The 24,388-nt window shown below is 48.6% G+C and overlaps 5 protein-coding genes and 1 long non-coding RNA gene across 9 annotated transcripts in view; 4 read left to right on the top strand and 2 right to left on the bottom strand.

The window, feature by feature from the left end:
* Nucleotides 1-51: 51 nt before the first annotated feature.
* LOC113203573 (roquin-1) lies at nucleotides 52-11,132 on the top strand. Of its 3 annotated transcripts, none has more exons than XM_052263858.1 (17): nucleotides 52-210; nucleotides 826-988; nucleotides 1,168-1,369; nucleotides 1,458-1,691; nucleotides 1,777-1,952; nucleotides 2,082-2,415; nucleotides 2,501-2,732; nucleotides 2,814-2,962; nucleotides 3,040-3,289; nucleotides 3,374-3,677; nucleotides 3,839-3,963; nucleotides 4,052-4,254; nucleotides 4,364-4,442; nucleotides 4,526-4,622; nucleotides 5,006-5,071; nucleotides 5,161-5,265; nucleotides 5,344-11,132. In XM_052263858.1, the coding sequence occupies exons 2-17, from the start codon at nucleotides 827-829 to the stop codon at nucleotides 5,461-5,463; spliced, it is 2,838 nt and encodes a 945-aa protein (XP_052119818.1). In that variant the 5' UTR covers nucleotides 52-210; nucleotide 826; the 3' UTR covers nucleotides 5,464-11,132. The 3 variants fall into 3 exon arrangements, with proteins under 3 accessions (XP_052119818.1, XP_026274124.1, XP_052119817.1); XM_026418339.2 differs by having other exon boundaries at nucleotides 4,328-4,442; XM_052263857.1 differs by lacking the exon at nucleotides 52-210 and adding an exon at nucleotides 278-386 and having other exon boundaries at nucleotides 4,328-4,442.
* On the bottom strand, nucleotides 10,841-11,437 carry LOC127748829 (uncharacterized). Its single transcript, XR_008010794.1, has 2 exons — nucleotides 11,293-11,437; nucleotides 10,841-11,089 (listed from the first exon to the last, which is right to left on the bottom strand). It is a non-coding gene; the product is annotated as an uncharacterized LOC127748829 (long non-coding RNA).
* Nucleotides 11,438-11,915: 478 nt separating this feature from the next.
* On the top strand, nucleotides 11,916-13,848 carry LOC113203572 (uncharacterized). Its single transcript, XM_052263859.1, has 5 exons — nucleotides 11,916-12,102; nucleotides 12,221-12,419; nucleotides 12,626-13,133; nucleotides 13,231-13,365; nucleotides 13,444-13,848. The coding sequence occupies exons 1-5, from the start codon at nucleotides 11,916-11,918 to the stop codon at nucleotides 13,678-13,680; spliced, it is 1,266 nt and encodes a 421-aa protein (XP_052119819.1). The 3' UTR covers nucleotides 13,681-13,848.
* Nucleotides 13,849-14,400: 552 nt separating this feature from the next.
* LOC113203569 (myrosinase 1) lies at nucleotides 14,401-17,523 on the top strand. Its single transcript, XM_026418336.2, has 9 exons — nucleotides 14,401-14,695; nucleotides 15,008-15,261; nucleotides 15,387-15,512; nucleotides 15,629-15,809; nucleotides 16,019-16,231; nucleotides 16,317-16,489; nucleotides 16,573-16,704; nucleotides 16,890-16,996; nucleotides 17,077-17,523. Exons 1-9 carry the CDS (start codon nucleotides 14,503-14,505, stop codon nucleotides 17,282-17,284), a joined length of 1,587 nt encoding a protein of 528 aa, XP_026274121.1. The 5' UTR covers nucleotides 14,401-14,502; the 3' UTR covers nucleotides 17,285-17,523.
* On the bottom strand, nucleotides 17,463-21,949 carry LOC113203570 (probable cytochrome P450 6a23). Its single transcript, XM_026418337.2, has 8 exons — nucleotides 21,770-21,949; nucleotides 21,549-21,687; nucleotides 21,101-21,478; nucleotides 20,850-21,022; nucleotides 20,666-20,769; nucleotides 20,342-20,566; nucleotides 17,826-18,092; nucleotides 17,463-17,732 (listed from the first exon to the last, which is right to left on the bottom strand). Exons 1-8 carry the CDS (start codon nucleotides 21,865-21,867, stop codon nucleotides 17,566-17,568), a joined length of 1,551 nt encoding a protein of 516 aa, XP_026274122.1. The 5' UTR covers nucleotides 21,868-21,949; the 3' UTR covers nucleotides 17,463-17,565.
* Nucleotides 21,950-22,946: 997 nt separating this feature from the next.
* Nucleotides 22,947-24,388, top strand: part of LOC113203484 (farnesyl pyrophosphate synthase-like) — a 10,784-nt gene continuing 9,342 nt past the window's right edge. Inside the window, exons 1-2 of one of the 2 annotated variants that reach the window (XM_052263873.1) lie at nucleotides 22,948-23,370; nucleotides 23,671-23,796. In XM_052263873.1, coding sequence (XP_052119833.1) covers nucleotides 23,146-23,370; nucleotides 23,671-23,796 — 351 coding nt within the window. In that variant the 5' untranslated portion in view covers nucleotides 22,948-23,145. Of the gene's footprint in view, nucleotides 23,371-23,670; nucleotides 23,797-24,388 lie in introns of both variants that reach the window. The other variant, XM_052263874.1, reaches the window with a different exon arrangement.

Here is a 24,388-nt window from a genome sequence, read left to right as displayed (position 1 = left end):
TCCTCCATTCTCTTCGGAACACCTCGTTTCGTCCGTTTGCTTGTGCCATTCCCTCCAGGGCAACCCTTTGAATACACAACGTTTCTGAAGTTTGCCGGACTGCCTTGTTCATCTGTTGCTGGTTGGGCGATCGGTGGCGATGTGTCAACAATGAACAATCATGGCCGCCTAAAAGTCATCTGTACGTGCGATGGAGTAAATAATCCTAAGGTAACTGCATTAAATGTCATATTTACGTATGAATTGTATACTTGACGGCGTCGGTGAACTTGTTGTCACTTTTTCATGCAGAAAATAGAATGGATACATCTTAAATACATGTTTCACAACTTGTGTAGACAGTCAATGATCTAGGCCATAGCAACAGAAAAACTATGCTTTAAAACGTACTTGTTTTTACGCTAACGTTTTACTTTGAACGCTTTTGGTACTTTCTTCTTGGTTATAGACGTTGTGAAATATTAAATTTCTAATTGATAACATATTTCATCCATCCAGTCATGTTTTATTGGTGTTCTAGCTAGCTGAATCATCTGCTTGCTAATCACTTTAAAAGTCTTAGTGTCTGAACACTCTTGATTTAAACACCCATTCAGTTGGTTCTATCAATTTCATACAGTTGACTGTGTTCTATTTTTTTATATTTACAAGACCTTTTACGTTTTTCTGATATTTGCTACAGTAATGAGCAGTACATAATAAGCTACTCTATGTACCTAAGAACAATTAAGTTTTCACCAAAAAGAAATTTGATCTCTTAAATGTCTCTTGATATGTGTTCAATTTATTTTATCTGATTCCCTTTTTTTGGTGTGTTTGTCATAGAATGCCGATCCAGGCTCCACAGTGGACCGAGTTCCTTTCGTGTCCAGTGTGCACAAATGAATTTGCACCTGCTCTTCGTAGTCCTATCAGCCTGGGCTGTGGACACACTGTGTGCAGAACATGCCTTAACAATTTGCATTGTAAGCAGTGCCCATTTGATCAGGTACGTTGTACATTTTGTTTATTGTTAACATTTCCAGTGCGGAGAGGGGCCAAAAACCCTTGCAACATTGAAAGTGTAGCCGCACTGAAAGTGTTCAGTCATAATATTTTTTGTGATATTAGTTGAGAATTTATGAGATGCAGGTTCATAAAAGGTAATGATTATATTTCTCAACACAGGCAACTATTAACACTGATTTAGAAGAATTACCGGTAAATTATGCCTTGTTACAACTAGTACTTTTGAATGGGCCTCTAGATGCAAATGAGGAACAGCAAGATTTTGTTCCCAACAACTTGTTGCCTGAAGATTCTAGGCTTTATCTTCAATCTAAAAAATGTATAGAGGAACTGGCTCTATATCTCAAACCCTTCTCTACTGGTAAGAGATAAAAATAAATAGTCTTAGTGGAAATGTTGAACTTTAGTATGTCATTGATAGACTCAAAATAAACACTGTATTTCTTTAGGAAATGGGGGTGGGGGTACAAGTTTCCTTTCACGCCCTATGCAGCGAAAATTGGTCACTCTAATAAATTGCCAGTTGATGGAAGCCGAGGGAAGAGCAAGAGCTTTGAGGGCAGCTCGTTCGTTAGGGGAAAGGACTGTTATGGAGTTGATTTTGCAACATCAAAATCCACAGCAGCTCTCAGCCAACTTATGGGCAGCAGTTAGAGCACGAGGATGTCAGTTCCTTGGGCCAGGTAATATATAAACATCTGATGTGCCTAAATACTGCTTCTCTTTATTTATTAAAAGTAAAACTAAGTAACTATTTGATTTTTTTAGCTATGCAGGAAGAAGTTTTAAAATTGGTTCTGCTTGCCTTAGAAGATGGATCTGCCTTGTCTCGAAAAGTTCTTGTAATGTTTGTTGTGCAAAGATTAGAGCAGCATTTTCCTCAAGCTTCCAAGACCAGTATTGGACACGTGGTTCAGCTTCTGTATCGTGCTTCATGTTTCAAGGTAGTTTTTCTTATTTGCGTATCATTTACGGTAAACCAACATTAACCTATACAGTTTAATGTTATTAAATGTAATGTACACTGTGCTAAAATGCTTATATATGTATTTATAAAATTAATTTTGTTCTAGGTTTCTAAACGGGAAGGGGATTCATCACTCATGCAATTAAAAGATGAATTTAGAACATACGAAGCTTTACGACGAGAGCATGATGCCCAAATTGTTCAGATTGCCACTGAAGCGGGATTAAGAATTGCTCCTGATCAATGGAGTGCTCTTCTCTATGGCGATACTGTGCACAAATCACAGATGCAAAGCATCATAGACAAGTTACAAAGCCCCCAATCTTTCTCTCAGTCAGTACATGAACTCATCATTGCCCTTCAAAGAACTGGAGATCCCGGGAAACTCTCTGTTCTTAGATCTCACTTGGAACTCCTTGCTGAAATTGATCCAAGCCCAGGTTTGTGCAGTATTTAATACTGAAGATGATCCTGTAACCTCTCTTGTCTTTATCATGTATCTCTCTATGTATCCTCTTGTTGCAGAGTGTGAACCTCCTTCTTGGAGCGAATTGTGGCATGCATTAGATGGAGTGCGTGCTGTAGTAGCTGGCTTGGTGGAATTTATTCAGCTGCATGGATCCCGTAAATTGACTGACCAAAATGGACAGCACGGTGCCAAATACAAAATCAGCATGTGTAGAGACTTGACGTTGCGCAGTTCTTGTCCAAGAGGTGCTAATTGTACTTTTGCCCATACTGAAGAAGAGTTAGACAGGTAACTGTATTCCTGCTTGCTTTTTGTCTTATTTATCGTATCTTTTATCCTATTATCCACAATCTTGAATTATTTTTGTAGATATCGAGCAAAGAATCGCAAAAATGCAGTGAGATTAATGAAAATTTCTAGTGACATTAAAGAGGAAAGAGAGGATGGGGATGGTGTGGCTTCTGGTGAAGAAACAGTGTATGGTAGTCCACCTGTGGACTCTAGCTCTATACGAAAAGGTTTGTTCTTTAATTACACATCCAACTTTTTCTTCTACTTCCATGTTCTGGACTCTAAGTCATCATTTAAATTGCAGGATTCTTGGCCTCTGGACCTCAAACTGTGCCCAATTTGAGCTATCGACCAGTAATGAATTTAGCCTCTCGACCTGATGTGGATTACAATGTCCCTTATCCGGGTGGTGCAGGACTGACATCTCCATCTCAACTTCTCTCTTCAACACAAACATCTCTTCAACAGGTGTCACCTGTCCAAGTCACATCATTTAGACCGATGCAACCGGCCATGTTTGCTCAAACTCCTGTCTATGCCCCAGATATATACAGGTGTTGTATTGTACATTTTTCTTGAATTGGTTTCTGGAATCTGGTTATTTAGGAAAACTTTTAATATTTTCTTTAAATCTACAGTCAATCTCCACATGCCTCGATGCTTGGAATTCATGCTGGGCAACAATTTAAAGCAATATCTACACAAAATTTGGACTACTCCTCTCCACCTTCACCATTGCCCATGGAAAATACTCGCAACGCCTCAAAAATGGAAACTGTACATCAGAAGCATGTTCACCCTAGGATCATTCAAACTGGTCCAGCCAAAGGAATGTCCTCAAGAGAATTGTTCATGCTACAACAACGTAAAAATAAAATTGTGTCCCAACTTGAGAAAGTTGTTGGAAAACATTTAGCCAACGCAATATCAAGTCAAGTCAGAGTAAGTCATATCATTTCTATCCATTTCATTGAAATATTGCTTTATATACCCTGTGTCGGACACCTTTTGGGACCCTATGTAATAATCTAGTCCAATGATGTTTCTGTTGCTATCAAGCTGTGCTTTACATGTTTGCCCATTTTCCTCCTCTCTTGCAATAGATATCTCAGATGCTAAATGTGGATCCTCAGTTGTGTGGACCACCACCTTGCTGGAGTGTTGGTGCTGGCGATGCCCTTGATGGCCATAGGGCACCTCACATTAGTGCACCATCCTTAATTAACAGGTATTTAAAATTTATGGCTGATATTTTTATTACATTTGATGTTACTATACCTGAGTAGACCAAAATCATACCACTTAACTTGTTTCAGGTCGAATTCATTTCAATCAGATGATGATGTTGTTCCTCATGAGGGGCCAGTAATGAATAAATATGGTCCAATTTCAAGAATGACAAAAACATTGATACAATCAGGAAACCCATACGCTGAGTCCCCCATACCAGGCTCAGTCAACAGAAGGCCTCTAACACCATCCAGTCCCATGGCATCTATGTTGCTTCACAACATACCAGGTTTGTAATCTCATTTTGGTGTATTTCATGTACTTAATGACAAGGTTAAATAACCCTTGAATTGTATTTGAAGGATATCCTTCAAGCTCTCACATTTTAACTACCCAAGGTCCTGCTGGCAGTGATGGTTATATTACAATTGGACACAGCATTCTTGATTCAACTCAATTTATTATGCCCGAAGACAAGTAAGAAGTAAAAATGTTTTGTTTTAGCGTTGAATAGAATTTGTGTCATATTGATCTGTACCTTCTGTTGTTATTTTCTTTAGGCAACAGTTGGAATCACAACTTATGCATTTGCATATGAGGAACTTAGAGCAAGGAATTCATAACCTCAAGTTAGACCCAGAAACACATTGTATGCAGGTATGTGTCTACCGTTGTCTAGTACTGATTTTACCAAAATTATGCCAATGTTAGGGGGAAAAAAGCAGAAAAAAATTAAAAAATAACACTGAGTTATGGCTATGCATACTATGAAACTTGGATAGTGAGAATTGCTCGAGAAAGAGGTCTGAGTATGGTTTATGCAGGTATTCTTCATAACCAGGTACACTCATATGACAAATTTGCCTTGGGTCCTCCTTAAAGTTAATTTGCAATGAGGTACACCTACTGTCCAGGTTTCACTGTATTTCAGTGTACAGTATACTGTTATGTATCAGGTTTTAGATATGGATTCAATCGATGATGACATCATCATCTGTTTCTTTTACTTTATTTTTACTGTGCAATATGTTATTTCACAGGAGAGTGAAAAGCTCACATCTGAATTGTTTGCTATTGAGCAAGGCATCCGCGAGCAGATCCGAATGGTAAGAAAAAGTTAAATTTTAGAGTATGTCTTTTTAAAATCAAAATTTTTAGGTCCAAAAAATTAACTTGACATGTCAATTTATTACAGAGTCAGCCGATGAATTCTTCAGATATGAGTTCCTGGAGCCTGAACAAAGAAGGTGGTAATTTGAATTGGAACATTAGACCTCCTGGAAATATACATGTTCAAGGAGTAAGTTGTATTGTGAAAATATGCACTGTGCTTCAGTACATAAATGCCATGATCAATCTAATTTTACCTATGTCTTAGGAGGACACCTATGATGCAGTCATAGCCAACGACATGATGGAGCAGGCATTGCGTCTTGAATTGGACCTTGAAGAACAAGAGAAACGCTGGTGTAATGAGGATGGCACTGCAAAGCCTTAGGGGGCAACACCTGGGAGTGAGTGATCATGTTGTTATTTCCATTGCCCTGTACTTCTGTTGATAGATATTTTTGTCAGCAATGTACTTCTATCAAACCTTCTCATTATTTTCTCTGATTGTCTAGTGATTTGTAATAGTTTACATTTTTCGTGATTTTTCTTATAGCATAACATAGATATGCTACCAGGAAAGTCTAATCAAATGTTTTGTTTTATTTTGTTTTCTGAGAAAACGGCAATATGCCCTTAAATTACGTTATACTCTTGCTATTGTTTACTTTTGATGTTCGGTCAGTACTTTAACCACAGGGACAAGGCCCCTAATATGTACAGTTTGTCTTGTATCAATTGAAATATTGATAGTTTTGGGACAAACTCTTGTTTTATTGGTTGACATTAGCTTTTATTTGTGGGCCTTTCTTGTTTGACTTTGGCTGCAAATGATTGGCTTGAAACAAGCCGGAGACTTTCCTTTATTCTTCTTAATCATTTACAGTGTCTACAAGATTTTCTTGTATTTATAACTAGTAAAAAACTCTCAATTCTGTGAGGGTATTATAAAGAAACCTATAGCAATTTCTTAAAATGTGATCTTTTATTATGTGATGCAGCCAAATGTTCACAGCATTTAGCCATATCTCCACTTTTTGAAGTGTACATACAGATTTGACATTGTTTTTCCATTGCATGTTCCCTGTACACAACTGTCAAAGGATGTTAACTTTGGGAACTTGTGATTGAATGATAAGGAGGGTAATTATTATAATTATATATATCCTTGCATGTTGAGGAATATTGCAATCCAGCTGGGTAAGAAAAACCCGTTGTGTTGGGTGTGATTTTGCTCCCAGTTGAGCAGTTATGGATAATGGTGCAACCTGTGATAATGTGATGCTGTTAGCAACTTCTTCTGTCCTTTGGCATTATAGCCAATATTTGAAAAGGGTTTAAAGTGAACTGTGCAACCAGCAGTCAAATTATTTTTATGTCTTATAAAAATCTACTATTGTTATCTATCTATTTATTAAGATGAATAGGAAATGCAATGTATATGTATTGTTATATAGCTACTGATATAGCAGACTTGTCTTGAATCAGAAATTTTGCAACCGCCAATGCATCTGGCTACTCACCATTATTTTTCTACAAGAACATTTATTATCTTATTGTGTTTTGTACAGAGGCTTTCATTGCACCATTTTGCCCACATTGTTTTTAGCAAACTACGCTACCTGATCGGACACAAGTTATCAGGGAAGTGGGTGGCATGCCAACCTCCCTCCCAGCCTGCACTCAGCTGAAGTGTGATGGATTGCCTACCCAAGCAAAAGAATGGTTTACTTGGGCTACTTGGTACTCACATACCTACCAGTTAGTGCACTAGGTTGTCAGATGGTCTGTAATTCAATCGCAATCAAAATGTATTAACAATCCTATTTGCCTTGTTTGTTCATAATTAAAGTTTATATCTTCATCTCCTTTGATCTGAAATGTTGACAAGTAGAGTTGAAACTAAAGTAATTTCTTCTGTTTTTGAATTAAGTTTAATTTCAAATGCAATCCTGGTTTGTTATTGGTTTTACTTAATTGGTTGTACAATATGACTATTATTTTTGTGTTAAGGTATTTATGCACAATGAAAACTGCTGTGAGACTTACTGGTTTGTTGTGTAGTGTTCTCACAGCCCCCCCCCTTTTTTTCTTGTTCATTTTCTATAATTCTAAAGTTTCTAATTTTATTGCTGGTTAACATAATTCAAATAATGTATGTTGAAATTTGGATGATGATGATGATGATGATGATAAAAATGATGATGGATGGATGGATGGTGATGCAATGTATTTTTATATGTTACTTTTCATCAAATATTTATTTTAAACCTATGAAGAAAAAATAATTTAATATTTTCTCAAACCATTACAGACTATGCATGTAAAGAATACTCGCAGTAGAGTAGCTTTATGTTACTGGTGATCCCTTTTCTAGTTAACTTCCCTGTACCAAAAGCTGAAGATGGTGTTTTGGTTGTGCATGTGTAAAAGTTGGCCAGATTTACAAAAGTTTTCTAAAATATGGAATTATTTGGAAATTGCTAGTGCTAACTAGCTTTGCTGTGATTGTTGTGGGTTAACCATGTCAACATAAATGTGGAAGACTACTAAATTATAATTAACCTATTTAAAACCAGTATGTACATGTAGATGAGTAATTTTACAGGCTGTTTTACTTGTAAGCTGTAATGTTGTAAATCTGGCTAATTTTTTCTTGACATGAAATGTTGAATGGTCAAGTGTATGATATGGACTGAAACTGCACTTAGGCACATTGTTTAAAAATACCTGCCCAACTAAATTAGGCAGTTAATATTGTTAAGATTAGTTATCAACCCAATGGGTTAAGATACCTTTCTGCTTTATTGCATACTCGTGATAAAAAAATATTGAGTGATCTTTCTCCTTAACACTGGATTACTTGAGAGATGCTTTAAGTCACTTACTTTCGTTTATACTCCAATATGAAAGCAGTACTGGTTCTATCTTGGTGTATGAAAATTTTGTGATTTTCGAGGGTATGAAGGTTCAGGTTGAAGCTAGCATGTAAATGCTATTTTACTGCTTTCTTAGATTGGATAGGTATGTGACATGACTGACTTATTTTGTTGAGACAGTATAATTTCTCTATTATAACAGTTGTGTAGAACAGGTAATGAGGGTTAACTTTCAAGGGAACAAAGAAATTTCTGCAGAAATGACTCACGTAATTCTTCTCCCACTTCCTTTTTCTGCTTGTTTGTTTTGGGCAGTGAGATATTTTCCTGTGCCGATAGAATGAAAATTTCTGAACCTCCGGAACTTCAAATCATGATTCTTAAAGAAGTAGGTAAGGAAAGCAGATGGTTCCCAAAGTAGCTAAAATATCTTATTTCTTGTTGCCCTGTCTTTTCCAAGCTGAACCTTGATGTATTACCTTTTGTCGGAAAATGAATGTATGTCAGAGCCTTTAAGCTGAAAAAGTTAGTGGGAGTTGGTCTTGTAATTCTAAAACTATTCCTAAGAAAAAAATTGAGAACTTTAAAAATTATATTTTGTGTATGTCTCATAGGCATAGGCTCAGAAGTAGTCCAGTGTTTCAAGCTTCTCCTGTGTTATTAGTAAATGACTACAACTAGACCCTGTTGTTTTCTCATAAAGTTGTTTGATATCTCACTACTACTAATGATGGCTATGGTGGCAGGTGTCATTCATCATGATAGCCTTTAATATTTTTCTTACTTCCTGCTGTGTTTTCTAACTATTGAGAACTGATTTTTTTTAGGCATATCTGGCTGCAAATTTGCTTTTATAAATACTGTACACATTAGTTTTTGTCTACAAACAATTTGACTGAATATTTGCTAATGTGTTGTTTATATCAGGAATCTTAGTGCCTCCAAAGTATGGGCCAATAGTCTTTGTTACAGACGTGTCTTGAAGTTTACAAGAGACTATCAAGTAGCTTGCTGTGAGACTGACATTGCGCCACCTAAAGCGTTGCTGGAATGCTAATTCTTTCTAAAACCTATGTAGTTCAATCTAAACTTTATTTTTGTAATACCTCTTGGGAAATTGGCCTGTATTCTGTCTTATTTTGAAATCATATGAACAATATGTGTACATCTATCTATATGGTGTGTGGGATATCATTCTAACAAGTATTCTGTGGTATAATGTATCGTTGGACTGTTTACAGTTTTGCTGCTAGTTTAACATTTAAAAAATGATCTTAGACAAGGTGTTTTTTCTTGTGTTTTTGTTTTCTTTCTTATGAAATCATAAACTAAATCTGTGCCTTAATTTTTCTTTACTGGTCTACAATCTTTTCAAATTTATAGGTTAATCTCGGTATCATCTTAGGTATTTTATTAAATCTTCCAAGATAGTATTCCATTATTTATTTCCTTGCAGATTAGTGACAGCAGTTTTTCATTTAAGTTCTTGTATTGTCTTTCATTTGGGGCAGGATAACTGATTGTAAGGTTGAGATGATTGCTAGCATTCCCCATGGTATTTTTTTCAGTTTGTGTCTTGTCCCTCTGTGTGTGCTTTACGGACAGTCCCTTTCCATCTTTTTCCTAGGGATCTGTCTTTCTGAGTAGAGGATCATTAATCCACAGTATTTGCTTTTACTTTGATACTTCTCAATTTGTATCCATTAGTTTCCTGGTAAGAACACCATACTTTTGCTTTATGAGATAATAGATCTTTGTATGTTTCACACCACAGCATGTTTGGAAAACTGGATCCTAATTTTTATCTACATTGAGACCCATTCTTGTATACATACCTCATTTCTCTCTTCTTCTCCCTTTGTTTTGTTTTTTTGTTTTTTGTATTTGTTCTCCCCCCCTTCCAACATCCCAAGAGTAACTGAACAAACACTTGGATCTCTATAGAGAACATAATTTTCCTGAAGTGTTTTTGGCTCCATGGAAATGTATTAAGTTGAACACATTTATGTAATACTTGCAGTGTGAAATAGAGTTTTTGCTTATGTAGGCTAACCAGTTAGTTGTTGAAAGTTTCTTTTGTTTCCTTTGTGATGTATTGTGGATGAGACATCTTACTACAGGTGGATCACCTAGCGTGTTGCCCGGGTCCGGCCTGTCCTTTTCTCTTTATTTTTAAATTAAACACCGAAGGAGTGTGTTCTAAGGAAGTAACTTGCATTTAAACTGGGAAAACTACAAGACAAAAAAGTTTTTCAAAAACAGCAAGTGAGCAGAGTGGACATGGCGGATCGCTTAGTGTAAGGCCATCTGAAAGGTGACATTTTATTACTGAATTATTTGTTCAATCTCATCTACAGCTACAAGCTGAAGTTACAATGAAAAATGTCAAACTATTTGTTGGTTGCACATGTATATTGGAGTGTTCATTATTATTTTTTATCTATCTACATTTATTATTATTACTATATCACCATTATTAGCATCACTATATCCATCATTTGTTATGTTTATCATCACATGCTCAGTTCAATAGTGAGAAGAGCTTTCAAAAGTAGGAATGGAGGGAAACATGTCAATAATTATTAATTTTGTTGGACCTCTGTCATTTGTTTGCTGTTGGTTAAGATATTTTAATAGTTCAATAATATGGACTGAATATTTTTACACAACATCAAAAAGAGGTACAGCTCAATAAGACAAGTTTAAATTGTTTTCCCTGAATAAGAAAACAGAACTTTTGTTAAAACATATGGACAACATTTGTTCTCTTTTGAAGCAATAGCAATAGCTTAGTGATCATTGTTGCATTGCTTTTATTGAAACATTTTCAGACTGAGCATGTCAGGTCAACTTGCTTTTGTTCTTTTGTTATTTGCTACTTTATATATGTTTTACCACATTGCTCATTCAAATCATGAAAGAGGCAAGAGTCTAATTAGCTGTCGAGAACAGTGTTTTCTTGTTAGCTCATCTTTAAAAGCTTGGACATTTTTTATGTAACGGTATCAATCTAAGCTTTGTGTTGACATGATTTTTACTATGACCCCTTGCCTCATTAGTATAGTAGCCGTTTTTGTGTCTGCTTCTTGTTTTGTTTCTTCATTTAAATTGACATTTTTTTTATTATGGTTACCATCCCTGCAAATATAAGAGATATTTTCAATAAATGTTAAACGGTAAACGAAGCTTGTTTTATTTCCCCAAAGATCTGCTGTCGCGATAGTGTTGGCCCGATGGCGCCGCCGCACGCACAGCTGTACCCTGAAGCTGCTGAAGCTGTATCCCCTCCATTAATGTTATGCCCCCCCCCCCCCCTTTTTTCTTCTAGTGCACACACTAACCTGTTCCACTCCCCACTCTCTCACTCTCCCCGCTCCCACGTCATGGTGGGTCGCCAGTTCCACGCGATGTCAATGTCAGTACCCAGTGCCCAGCAGCCCATGCTCGGCCGGCCCGTCCTCCCCGTCGCGACCCCCCTTCTCTTTCTCTCCGGGACGCCCCGCGCCCCGCGGCCGGAACGGAGTGGCACCAACACGTCACGTCGGCGTGAGTCGCGACATTCCATCTGACGTTTATTTTGTCGGTGGTTAGTTGCGCTTGAGCGCCCCGCCGGCCCCACCCCCGCACGGCTCTGACTCTACTCGCGTGGACAGCGCGGCAGCGAGAGGAGCTTCACGCGCACCGCGCAGTCCGCCGCCGTTGCCGAAGATATCTGGTAAGAGTGCCGGCTCGTGTCGACTCATCGCCGCCATCGTTGTTATCTTTGGAAGGGAGTTGTGATTTTGATTTTCACTCGCTGTATGTTGTTCACCACATCGCGGGGAACACCCTATCGGCCAAACAAAGCGACGCGAAGCACCACGCCAGCGGCTTAGGATGCACGACTGACAGCGTTTTCAAAGTGGGATTTTGTCCTTACTAGAAGGTTGTTCTTCCCTCCAGTGACAAACCCTGCTCGACGAAAATGTCCGGCGGCGAAAAGACGGATGCCGAGGCGTTGAAGGAGGTGAAGGAGTTGTCGGGCCTGATCGCCGCCCAGCTCGCCGACGGGGAGCAACTGGAACACTTCACTTCGAAGCCAGGGACGTCCCTAGGAGAAAATTATGGCAGCACCATGCTCGCGCTGGACATCGTCATCAGAAAGCAGGCAAGTCCCCCATCCCACCTTCACTCCCAGAAACACCCTGGCACACCCCTACTCCCCTTCCGCTCCCCTCTCGCGGCCCGAATGGCTGAAAACGTGTCTGATTTGGTTTGGATCACAGGCAGGGAATGAGATCTCCCGCCGGCACCTGCTCGCCTTCTGCAAGATGATTCCGGACGATCCCCAGAAACGGGCCATTTTCAACCCGACCGTGACGTTCGTCAAAGAGCTGGAGATGTACACCCTGGTCCTGCCCGCCCTGCTGCAGCTGCAGCTCGACAGCGGCGTCCCCGACCAAGACCTCATATCTCACCTGGCTCCAAGGTACGCTACGCTACTGAAGTGCCCTCCTTATCGCCAGCTTGCAAATAATCTCTGTAGGTTAGGCGCCGCAACTCGAGTGTTCCATCAACACATTCCCTACGATAATGCGATAATGTTGATGCTTTACTATTGTTGGAACTGCAAGGGGGGGGGGGGAGGTCTGAGTTCAACGAGTAATCATCTATAATTATTGATCCCTTGCTCAGGTGCTACGGCGCTCGCGTCAGCCTCCAGGGCGACGGCCCCGTGGACGACGACGCCGTCATCCTGCTGGAGGACATGCGGCAGCGGGGCTTCGCGCCGGGCGACCGCAAGGCGGGCCTCGGCCTGGAGCAGGTCAAGCTCGTCCTGGAGAAGCTGGCCGTGTTCCACGCGCTGCCCATCGCGCTGCGGCGCAAGCGGCCGCGCGTCTACGAGGACACGGTGCTGCGCGCGTGCTGCGACTTCCACATGGGCGCCGAGGAGAGCCCGAAGGAGGACATGGACCGCTTCAGGCGGGCCATCCTGGTCAACGTGGAGAAGAGCCCGGAGGCGGCCAAGCACATCGACGCCGTCGCCAAGGTGGTCAACGAGGCCAAAATCATGAAGGGGGAAAAGTTTCCACCGATCAGAGAGCCCTTTGCCACCATTTTCCACAACGATTTGTGGACCAACAACATCCTGGTGCAGATGGACGGAGACTCGCCCGCCAACGTTGCCTTCATTGACTTCCAGGTTGGTCCTCAAGCTCTGCCCTTTCACCTGTTGCCTTCCGGGTGTGAGTCCACCCGTTTGAGAATTCTGACAACTCGCATCCTTCTTTGCACTGCAGGTGGCTCGGATCAATTCCCCCTTCAAGGATATTCTGTTCTTCCTCTTCACGTCGGCGAACATGGCCGTCACAACCCACCACGTGGACGAGTTGTTCGAAGCGTACATGTCCAGCTTCCGCCGGTGTCTGTCCCAGGTAGGTGCCGCCGTCCCGTCCGTCTACCGGGGGGTTGTGTGTCGAGGAGGAAGTCTTTAGATGTTTACGTCGGACCAGGTGGGCGTGGACACGACGCCGTTCTCGACGGAGGCCGCGTGGGCCGAGACGGTCGCCGTCGCGCGCACCGAGCTCTTCCACATCCTGTTCATGCTGCGCTTCCTGAACGCGGACCCGGCCATGATCCGGGAGGACCCGGAGGGGTTCCCGTACAGAGAGGACCTCGGCGGCGAGTCGTACGAAAGGTGGGCCGCTCACGTGGTCCTGCAGTTCGCCAGGCACGGCTGGCTGGACTAGAGAGACCTCCTCGTTGCTCGTGGTCACCGTCGGAGGGGAGACCAATAACTGTGATATAATAAAGGCGAGTCAAGCGATATTTTTTTACCCATCGAATTAATTATTTTTCCTCTCTGCCTTTCGTGTATCGATAAACTTGAACCTCTTAAAAAACTCTTATTTATGGCATATGTTTTCTATTTACCACACGCCCTACCCGATGGCCTGAACAGCTGCCGTGCACACTACTATCTCAAGAACCATTCATGATTGCCTACTTGTTGAGTTGAAACCGTTCCAAAGCATCTTAGTCGATCTTATAGTTATAATATAATAGTTTTTTTATGATTTACTAGTTAAACACAAGGGTGTAAATGTACTCCGTTCATGGTAACGGCGGTAACGCCTGCAGCGGGATGGGTAGGCCAACCCGCCAAGCATCTGTGTGGAGTCGGCGGCCCGCCCTAGGCAAGAGGACGGTGGCCCGTGTCCCCCAGCGTCCCCCCTCCCCCCCCTTCCCTCGTCCTCGCGTCACCACGGGGGACACTCTTTTGGAAATGAGTCACTTTAAAAGTGCGCCTTACTAGGAACGTGGCATATGGTAGCGCAGGAAGAAGATTTCTTATCTTTGGCATAACGCCCCAGGGGGTAAACCACTGAAAACAAAAGCCCCTCTTGCCGAGTCTGTTATGGCCGAGGACAATATAAGGAGAATAGATAAACTCGATCGAAGGTCCTCGCTATAAATCTTGGACCTGGCCACAGCAGCACGGCAGACCCGGGCCGGCCGCGACCTGAGCAGCCGCACTTTGCACAAACTCCAAGTGTCGCGCTTGCGTCGCCATGCGTGCGACTGTCCCGGCCTCCATCGGCGCCGTCGGCCTCTTGCTGGCCCTGGCCGCGTCCGCCGCGGCGCTCCAGGACCAGGATGACGAGGAGGGTCGCGACGCCGGAGAACCTCTCCGGCTCCCGGACGACTTCATGGTCGGCGCAGCGACGTCGGCCTACCAGATCGAGGGGGGGTGGAACGAGGGAGGTGAGTCGGTAGCATCGGGTGGTAACATTCGACGGGATTCTTTTCAGTCACGCGGGAAAAATTAAACGAAATGTGATAAGTTGAGCTCGATTTGGAAGTCATGGCAAAACATTTAACGACTCGGAGCCAATATGCCTTTCGCGCTGAGAAGAGCGACGGGCATCATTGTACGCGTTGACTCGGCGTGCTCGGCTTTCCTTATCAATTTAAACGAGTCGCATTGTGGTAGTTCGAGTTGAATGGGCTGCATCGTTGAGGTAGGAGTAAGTTGTTGCACAACCACAAGTAGACCGTGACGCAAGTGAACTTCAGGTAAGGGCCTGAGCAACCTGGACGTGGTCAACAACGACCGCCCCGACCACGGCGGCACGGTGGCCTGCGACTCGTACCACAAGTACGCGGACGACGTGCGGCTGCTCAAGCAGCTGGGCGCCACGCACTACCGCTTCTCCCTCGCGTGGACGCGCCTGCTGCCCACCGGCGAGGCCGACAACGTCAACCAGGACGGCGTCCGCTACTACAACGCGCTGCTCGACGAGCTGGACGCCAGCGGCATCAAGCCCATGGCAAGTACACAAACACACAAACACACACACACACACACACACACACACACACTCTTATACCCTCGGTGACTCACACAGAGGAAGAAGCTCTCCCACTTATTCACTGTCCCCGTGGTGCTGCGCAGGTCACCCTGTACCACCAGGACATCCCTCAGACGCTGCAGGAGGCATTTGGAGGCTGGGACGACGAGAAGATCGTCGGCTACTTTGAGATATACGCCAAGACCGCCTTCGCGCTCTTCGGGAAGCGGGTGAGTTGTTGCGACGTGAAGGGACCGGACGTGTGCGTGTGTGCGCGCGTGTGTGTGTTTGCGTGTGTGAGTGTGTTTGCGTGTGGATGCGTTGCTCACCACCGCTACCGCCGCAGGTCAAGCTGTGGACGACGCTCAACGAGCCGCTCACCTTCTGCTTGCTGGGCGCGGAGCACGGCCGGCTCGGCACCTCCAAACCCAAGCCCGGCATCAGCGGGTACCGCGCCGCGCACAACATGCTGCTGGCGCACGCCCGCGCCTACCGCGCCTACCACCGGGACTTCGCCGCGGACGGGGGTGAGTCGCTGCAATCGAAATCGTGCTCATGTGTCACGTGCTCCAGAGGGGGGGAGGGGTGCAGAAATAGCATGCGGCCACCTTTGGTTGGTTCGGGATCACCCCTTTGCAGCTCACAGGGGGGGGGGGGACCCCCATGATATTCGTACCCCGTCCCCTCCGGGGGCGTGCGTAGCATTTGCACGGTCGCTCAACCGCGTGTCCCCCAGGCGCGGTGGGCCTGACGCTGAGCGGGCTGTTCACCCGGCCGTGCAGCACCGCCTACGAGGACGTGCGCGCGGCGGAGCGCCACATGCAGTTCGAGCTGGGCTGGTACCTGGAGCCGCTGCTGGCGGGCGGCGTGTACCCGCCCATGATGCGACAGCACGTGCAGCCCGAGAGGCTGCCCACCTTCAGCGCCGCGGAGCGCGACCTCCTGAACGGTGAGCACCGAGGCCTTATTCCCCACACCGCGGGGCCGACGCGGTCCTCTACGAGCCATAGTGAACCTCGGCCTCGGCCCGCCAGGTGCCATCGACTTCATCGGGCTCAACTCGTACTTCGGGGGCAGCGCCTGCGACGGCGTGCCCGAGAACGCCGGCTCGCCGTCGTACGAGCGCGACCAGGCGGTCGTGGTGCCAGGAAGCAGGGGCAACCCGGACCTCGACCCGGACAACCCCATGATGTCCGCCGTCTTTCAGGTAACTGTCGGGGATGGGCGAGTCGGCCACGTTGGCGAGGAGGAGGAGGACGTAACTGAGAGGTTTTCCTTGACTCGCTTCAGTGGACGCCGTCGAGCATTCGCAACAGCCTGCGCTGGATCAGGGACCGTTACGACCCGGACAACAAGATTCCCCTCATAGTGACTGAGAACGGCTACAACGGCGAGGACGACACGAGGATGGCGTATCTCAGTGTAAGTTTGTGTCACCTGAAGGCTGCACCGACCATTCACGTGGATTGGTGACGAACTTAACCGTTCTCTCGTGGCATGGACTTTGCCAATCTGGGAATCATACTAGGCGAAATCTAGGGTAATCCGTCCCCGTTGTACACGAGATCTCAGATTCGTTTCCCCCTCGGCCCTCTCTGACCCTGCAGCAATGGCTACGATCCGTGCTGCGTGGGAGGTACCTGGACAAGCTCAACATCCGGGGTTACTTCGTCTGGTCACTCATGGACAACTTCGAGTGGGGTATCGGCTACGAGTAAGTACAGTGGTCGTGTTACGGCGTGCGGCCGCGTACGTGTTCGCCGTGAAGCATCTCTTTCGTCTATTGTCCGGCAGGGGCAAGTACGGCCTCGCGCAGGTGGACTTCAGCTCTCCCAACCGGACGCGCACCCCGAAGAACTCGTTCTACTTTATGCGGGACGTGATCGCGACCCGCACGGTGCCTCTGGTGGAGCGACCCGGCGGCAGCAGCGGCGCGACGCGGACGGGCCTCCCCACCGCCGCCTGGGGGTTGGTCGCGCTGCTCGCCCTCTCCCTCGTGTAGATCTCCAGGCCGGTGGTATGCTCCATCGGCCGCCCGACCACCGCACTCTCGCGCTCGAGCTACGCGCAGCTTCCGCTGGGCGGCGCGCCCGCCTCTACGGCCACAGGCACCCAGGACCCAAGGCCAACCTCCGCAGCAGCGCCCGCTCGCGCCAAGCTACCGCGTTAAAATTGAAGCATTTCAATTTCCGACTCGTCTATTCTTAGATTAATTTTACAATAAAAATAACAATATATGTACACTCGAGTTAAAGCTGTTTGCCGGCGACGCTCCGGTGGCCCTCACAGGGCGCGGAGCATGACCTTGTTTCCGCCCACGGTCTTGGTCACGAACGTCCTCTTCTCGAACGTCTGTGGGTAGTGCTTGTCGCCCTCCACGGGCAGCACGCGGTACGCCCTCAAGATGGTCGCCAGCCCCGACTTCATCTGCATCATGGCGAACCGGAGCCCTGCAAACAACAGGAGAAGCGAGGCACGTTTAGAACAAATTGCACGGCGGCTGTAGCCGTCCGCTGTCAGCCAATAACGTTTGCGGGACGCACCGATGCAGACCCGCGGGCCCTCGCCGAACGGCATGAAGGCGTAGTTGGGCCGGCCCGCCTTCGCCTCCTCGGAGAAGTTGTCCGGGTTGAACTTGTCCGGCTCCGGGTAGAACTCGGGGTCGCGGTGGATGGCGAAGATCGGGATGATGACCTTGACGCCCTTTGGGAGCACGGCGGGCTTGCCGTCGGCGCCGGTCGTCGGCAGGACGTAGTCGTCGTTCGTCATGCGGACCATGTTGGAGGCGGCCGGGTACAGGCGCATGGTCTCTGCGGGCCAAGATAAAAGGACACGCTGCGTTACGCTGCGTAGGGTGGGCTGCCTACCCACAAGGCGCTCCGCGTGCAGTGCCATGTCGGCGCCACGGCACGGGCTGGTCCGAGCTAGTCATAGGTCAAACCTTCATTAGTTACTCACACACACACACTCACTCACTCACAGTCATACACACACGCGAGCGCGCGCGCGCGGAAATACATGCTAAGGTCTAATTTTCTGTTGACATCATCCAAATAAAGTTTTGGGCTGCCGTGCCGCCCGCCGTGCCGCCCGCCGCGCGCTTCTCTTCCTGCGGCCTTGGCGCGGCCCATCCACACGACGCGGCGCCACGCGATGCCACAGCCGCACGGCTCGGATAAGATAATGGACGCTTTTTCGTACATCGCAAGAAATCAAACGGAAAGTGGAAACCAGGACCGGAACCATGTTCTGAAATCTTTAGGGATTCCCCGCATTTCAATCATGCAGGTCCTCAGATGCATCCAGATAAGTGGGTGTCTTGGGCGAATAAGTCTGCTAGTATGAGAAAGTTGAGATTTGAACCAATGGACCAATCACAGCCACGATAGTGCACTATTTTCTCATACCAGTAGACTCTGGCACCCAAGGCACCCAAGACACAAGACACCCCAGTATCTGGACGCGTCTCTCTCCGTCAGATGTGTACTCTAGGGCTCTTGGGGATTGTTACCATACTACTTCGTGGGTTTTAAGGGGCTACAAATATTATGGGAGGCATCCCAAAAGGATCAGGACCATCAGTGGAGTCTGTGTCCCCAATTTTTTTTTTTTTTTTTGTTTGTATCCCGCGATACATTGGTCTTGGGATATAGATTTGGTCTGAATACCCGCTGAGTTGTCTTTTTCTTCTGGGTATCGTCGTTTAACAAGGTACCTTAGGGATCGTCCAGAAAGTACGTCCTTTTTTTCTCAGATTCATTCGGCAAATTACGGGAGCTCGGCGCCTGCGATACTCAGGGTAGGCCACCCCGCAGTACACGCGTGCACTGCAGGCGAGATGTTGCCTACCTACCAGGCGCCCTGAGAGCTGATTGCACGCACAGGCTGAACACGGTTATTTCACTACGGGGAATGTCAGTCGCACTGTATGGATGATCTCTTATTATGCTCCCCTGCGAGTCACCCGTCAGGTACAGCACAACCGGAAATAAAACACGGTGCAAATCAACCAACCCTGTCCAAGAAGCCACAGAATGTGCGAGAGGTTTTGTCCAATTTCGAGGAAGCTCTCAGCTCCAGTCACATGTTTTGGCTCTTGGACCCGGCAGACTCTGGAGTCCGGCCGGAGTATCACAGTCTCTACGTCATTACCTCGACACCGGCTATTATATGGCGGGGCGGAGCGGGGCGGGATGGGGCGCACTGAGAAAAATTTTTGGTGCCAGGCACTAAAACTTTAGTGCCCAGGTCGAAAGTTTTTTGACGCACAAAAGTGTTTAATTCCAGGGGCAAAAGGCGTTAAGTGCGCCGGCTTTGGTGCCAGGCGCTAAATAGATTAGGCAGTGGCACTAAAGAATATGCAAGCTCAGGCATTACACTAAAACTTTTCCCCGAACATAAACTAGGTACGATGACACGGACAATATTTTTACTGGATTTGGTCCTAACTCTGTAACCAGGGAATGTACTAGTGGAGTTGATAATTTCCATACGGGTGGAATAGCCTTGAACTCTCCATACAAGTCTCCTTACAAAAATCAGCGCCATAGCATCAAATGGCGGCAAGTGGCGGCACCTTCATGTATAATGCGGCAATGACCTGGGTGAACTGCCCAAGCACCTGATGCTGTGTGCACCCGGGGCACCCAGCGAGATACAAGGCAGGCATTTCGATAGTGGTGCCATCTAGCGGTGACATCTGAACTACTCAATCATGCATACTTCGTGCATCACACAAAGTGCACCTCAGCCTATAGCACAAGACGTGTTTGGCGCCTAGCGCTAAACCCCATTACTGCTACGCCTCGGAAATTCTATTGGCCAGCACTAAAAGTTTTGCCACGGGGACAAAGTGGGACGCATTAAACAAAGGTTTAGTGCCGGGCACCAAAAATTTTTCTCAGTGCGGGGCAGGGCGGGGCGCTGTGCGGCGCTGGCGTCGGTTCTCCTGACCTCCTCGCCGTGGTCGAGGTCGAGGCGAACCCAAGAAATGGCAAACCTGCTCCGCGCGTTCTTGGTCGCGCGAATAAACCTTCCCGCCGGCCACCGGGGAGCTTACCGTCGATGACCTGCTCCATGTAGGTGAGCTCGCTCAGCGCCTCGTACGAGATGTCGCCGCCGTGCTTGGGGAGGACGCGCTGCACCTCGGCCCGCACCTTGTCCTGCACGTCCTGGTTGTACGCCAGCTCGGTCATGACGTTCCCCAGCGTGCTCGAGGACGTCTCGAACCCGGCCAGGAAGAACACGAACGCCTGTGCCGGCAGGATGTCCGCGTCGATGCCCTCTGCAAGGAATGAGTGTCGTCTCAGAGACCCGAACCCGACGTCTGCTTGTTGTAAGTCGATGATTGCAAGCCATGCACATGCATCCGTCGCCGGCTCACCCGTGTCGGCGTTGCTCTTGTTCTTCAGTTGCATCAGCAGGTCTACGAAGTCGTGACGAAGGACCTTATTTTTCTCTCTGTATTTGACATTCTCCTCGAAGGTACTGGAAGCAATAATTGGCAATTAGAGCTATAAGTTGGTTGCGTGAACGTTTACCGAGAATGGTCAGATTGGCCCACTTGCCTGGTGAAGAAGTCGGCGACGTCCTTGTCAATGAGCCTGACGGGGAAGACCATCTTGACGTAGGGGACGGCTCGGGGCATGACCATATTGAAGAAGGTCTGCAGGATGTTCATGTCGAAGGCCCGCTTACCCATGGCGCGGAACTCCGAATTCGGGTCCTTGAGGGCGTTTGCCTGGGAAGACAAGTGCGATGATTGACCTCCAAATCGTCCTCGACCAGGAGGTCGTGGCGTGCTGCGGGCCTAGCTCACCTGGATGCCGAAGGCGCAGCTGCCGATGATGTCCGTGGTGAAGCGCGCCAGCAGCTCGAACATCTCGACGGGCCTCCCCGCGGCGGCCTCGGCGGCCAGCACGGCCGTCAGCTCGTCGGCGCACGCCTGCACCAGCGGGAACATGTTGCGCATCTTGCCCGACGTAAAGGTGGGCGTGAGCTTGTGGCGCAGCGTCCGCCACTCCTGGCCCTCGATGTTGAAGAGGTTCGCGGTGAGCGGCTCGTTGTGCCGGTCGAACGGCATGCCGCGGTCCATGAAGTGCGAGAAGTCCTTGACCAGGACGCTCCGCAGCAGGTCCTGGTCGACGGCCAGCAGGACGGGCTGGGAGCCCACGAACAGCCCGACGCACGGCGCGCCCTGGGCAGAGCAGGCTGGTCAGAGGGGCCGACGAGGGGGAAGGGGCCACGGTCCGGGAGGGTTCGCTCACCTTGGCGCGGGCCTCCGTGTAGAACCTCTGCATGATAGTGCCACGAAACTCCGACTGCAGGATGAAGGATGGGGAGCTGCCCAGGATGGGGACCCCGTTCTTGGACAGGACGCCTCGCGACGTCCAGAAGTTCGCCGTCCTGGAGGGACAATGATGGGGGCGACCGTGAGCGACAGGCTTAGGTGCGCCACGGGGAGGACAGGGACGTGCGGGGAGCGTACCTCAGGTAGTAGCGGACGACGAGCAGCCCCAGGACGGCGACGAGCACCTCGAACACGCCCATGACGGGCAGCAGGCCCGCGACAGCGGACAGCACCATGGTGGCGGTCGGGTGGGCGGGAGCGGCGGTTGTGCGCGTCGCGAGTCCCGCGACCGGTGTGACGGCCGTGTGTCCAGGAGCCGGGTCGCGGTGCCATGGAGAACGCCGATCCCTCTCCACAGTCAGGTGTCCCCCCCCCCTCCTCGGTCCACGTGGGACGCCAGATCCGCTGCGTCATAGCTCCAGGAGGAATGAGATAGCACCGAATGATCCAACGCGAGAGGGGGATTGCGTGTTTTGGGAAGGCGGCTATCATCCGCCGCGACCTACCTCAACGGGTGACTTGGCGAAACTGTTGGTCCGGACCGAGTCATTGCCAGGCATCTGCTGAGGTCCAGCGGGTCCAGCCAGCGGGTCCAGCGACCACTGGTGACACAGAGCCAATGCCCATTATTACCCGATCGGCGCTGCCCGGGCACACCTCGTGCACCCAGAAAAATCAAAAAGTTGTAGGAACCATCTCGCGGGTTTTTTCAGGGATAACCATAGAATTTGGTTGAGACAACGATCCGCGAGTGGTGAAAACCGTATTCTTGGTTGATACACCTGTGGTGCCGTCGCCTCAACCATATTTTATTGTTGTCCCTGCAGTAACCATACGCTGGCTGCTACAACTTTTCATTATTCTGGGTGTGGCGCTGTGATTGTGATGATGTCGGTCGGACCGGTCGGTCGTAGAGTCGGGACGCGGAGCCGGCTGCCACCGTGCCGAGCGCAAAGCGTGTAAAGAGACACCCACGTTTCGTCAGCCAGCTCGGGCCCCCTGTGTCGCGCCTGGTCGCGCCATGCGCTCTCGCCCCGCGCCTCTGGCGCCTGGTGGGTAGGCCGCCCATCCTGCCCCCTTCCCGTGACCCGGCGTGACACGCGGCCTCTGCTCCGCCTTGGGCGTTATGCCTCCACTCGTTCACGGGTCTTGGTCTGGTAGCCGAGGAACGCGAGTTCTTGGGCTTGGGCACAGTCATGAGCTGTATTCAGTTTAGCTACGCTCACGAGAGCGCGAGCGCGAGAGCGTAGAGTCGGACGCCTTTTCCCTCTCGGCTCCCTGCCCGCCCCTTGTCCTACTCTACGCTCTCGCGCTGTCGCGCTCTCGTGAGCGTGGCTAAACTGAATATAGCTCTCTTACCAGGAAAACTTTCCTCCGATCAGTATGCATGCGTGCGGCGTGGACCACACGCATGGTGGCGTCCTTAAGCAGTCACTTGCATCTCGTTGACTTAACTTTTGAGACGCTGGGCTGGGCGTCACAACTCCTCCACTTTTTGCACGAAGCTGACCGCCATGTGGGCGCCGATGATGCTGTCGTCTCTAGCCGCCGCCCAGGGCCGCGCCTTCGTCGGCGTCCTCAGGGCCGTCCACGGCACGGCGGCGCAACTCGCCGCCCCCGACAAGCAGCTGGCCGCCGACCGGAGGGAGCTGCTCGCCTTCTTCCCCACCCTCGTCGAGGACGTCAAGGCCGACTCGTTGGCCGTCGGCATCCCGTCCGAGACGGAGTGGATCGGCAAAGTAAGGCCGACGTCGGTATCAACTCTTTTTACACCCCTCTTTTTCTTCACATCTAATGATGAGATGAAAAGAATGAGTATTGTACAGGGTCCTACCGACAATTTAGTAGAATGAAATTTCATAGTAGACATTTCTCTTAGTTGGTGAGAGCGAATATTTTAGAACTTTTAACAATATTCAGTACGTTTCCATTTTAAGTCTGTTCCTCAAGAAGAACAAGTCTGCGCACTTTTTAATGCGTAATTTTGACTTTGAGAGGTCAATATGACGGACGTGCTCGTGACCTGTGTGGAGCCGCAGGTGCTGCACTACGTGGTGCCGCGGGGCCGCCTGTTCCGCGGCTGCAGCGCGCTCAACGCCTGCCGCGAGCTGCTCCCGCCGGACCGCGCCGCGCTGGGCAGGCCGCTGGGCCTCGCCTTCGAGATGGTGAGCGGCCCGGGCCTACCCTAATCACCGCCTCCCTCACGCCCCTCTCGATGCTTACAATCCTGGTGCGTCCGAGTAGCTGCAGGGCTACGTCGTCATCATCGACGACCTGGTCGACGTCGCCGAGCTGCGGAGGGGGCTGCCCGCCTGGCACACGCTGCCGGGCGTTGGCGTGCACGCCGTCAACGACGCCTTCATCATTCACATGGCGATGAACAAGGTGCTGCACCGCTACTTCCGCACAGAGCCGAGCTACGTTCGCCTGTTTGAACTCATCAACGAGGTGAGAGCGGTGGGCTCGGCGGTGGGTGCGGGAGCGTCCTTCCCGGACGCTTACGCGATGTGTAAAACATCTCGGTCTCCCCGCAGACGATGTTCTACGCTCTCATCTCCCAAAACTACGAGTGCCACAACGGCTGCACCGGCGAGGGGAGGTTCGACGCCTTCGACCACGCGATGCACGCGGCGCAGGCTCGCTTCAAGATCTCGCACTACAGCTTCTACAGCCCGCTGGCCGCGGCCATGCACCTCGCCGGCCTCTCGGACAGCGGGCGCCACGGGGCGCTCTGGGGGCTGGCCCAGGACATCGGGA

This window comes from Frankliniella occidentalis, unplaced genomic scaffold, assembly GCF_000697945.3.
Source record: "Frankliniella occidentalis isolate FOCC.00 unplaced genomic scaffold, Focc_3.1 Scaffold14, whole genome shotgun sequence".
Classification (NCBI taxonomy): Eukaryota; Metazoa; Arthropoda; class Insecta; order Thysanoptera; family Thripidae; genus Frankliniella; species Frankliniella occidentalis.
This window is presented reverse-complemented; position numbering and strand designations above follow the sequence as displayed.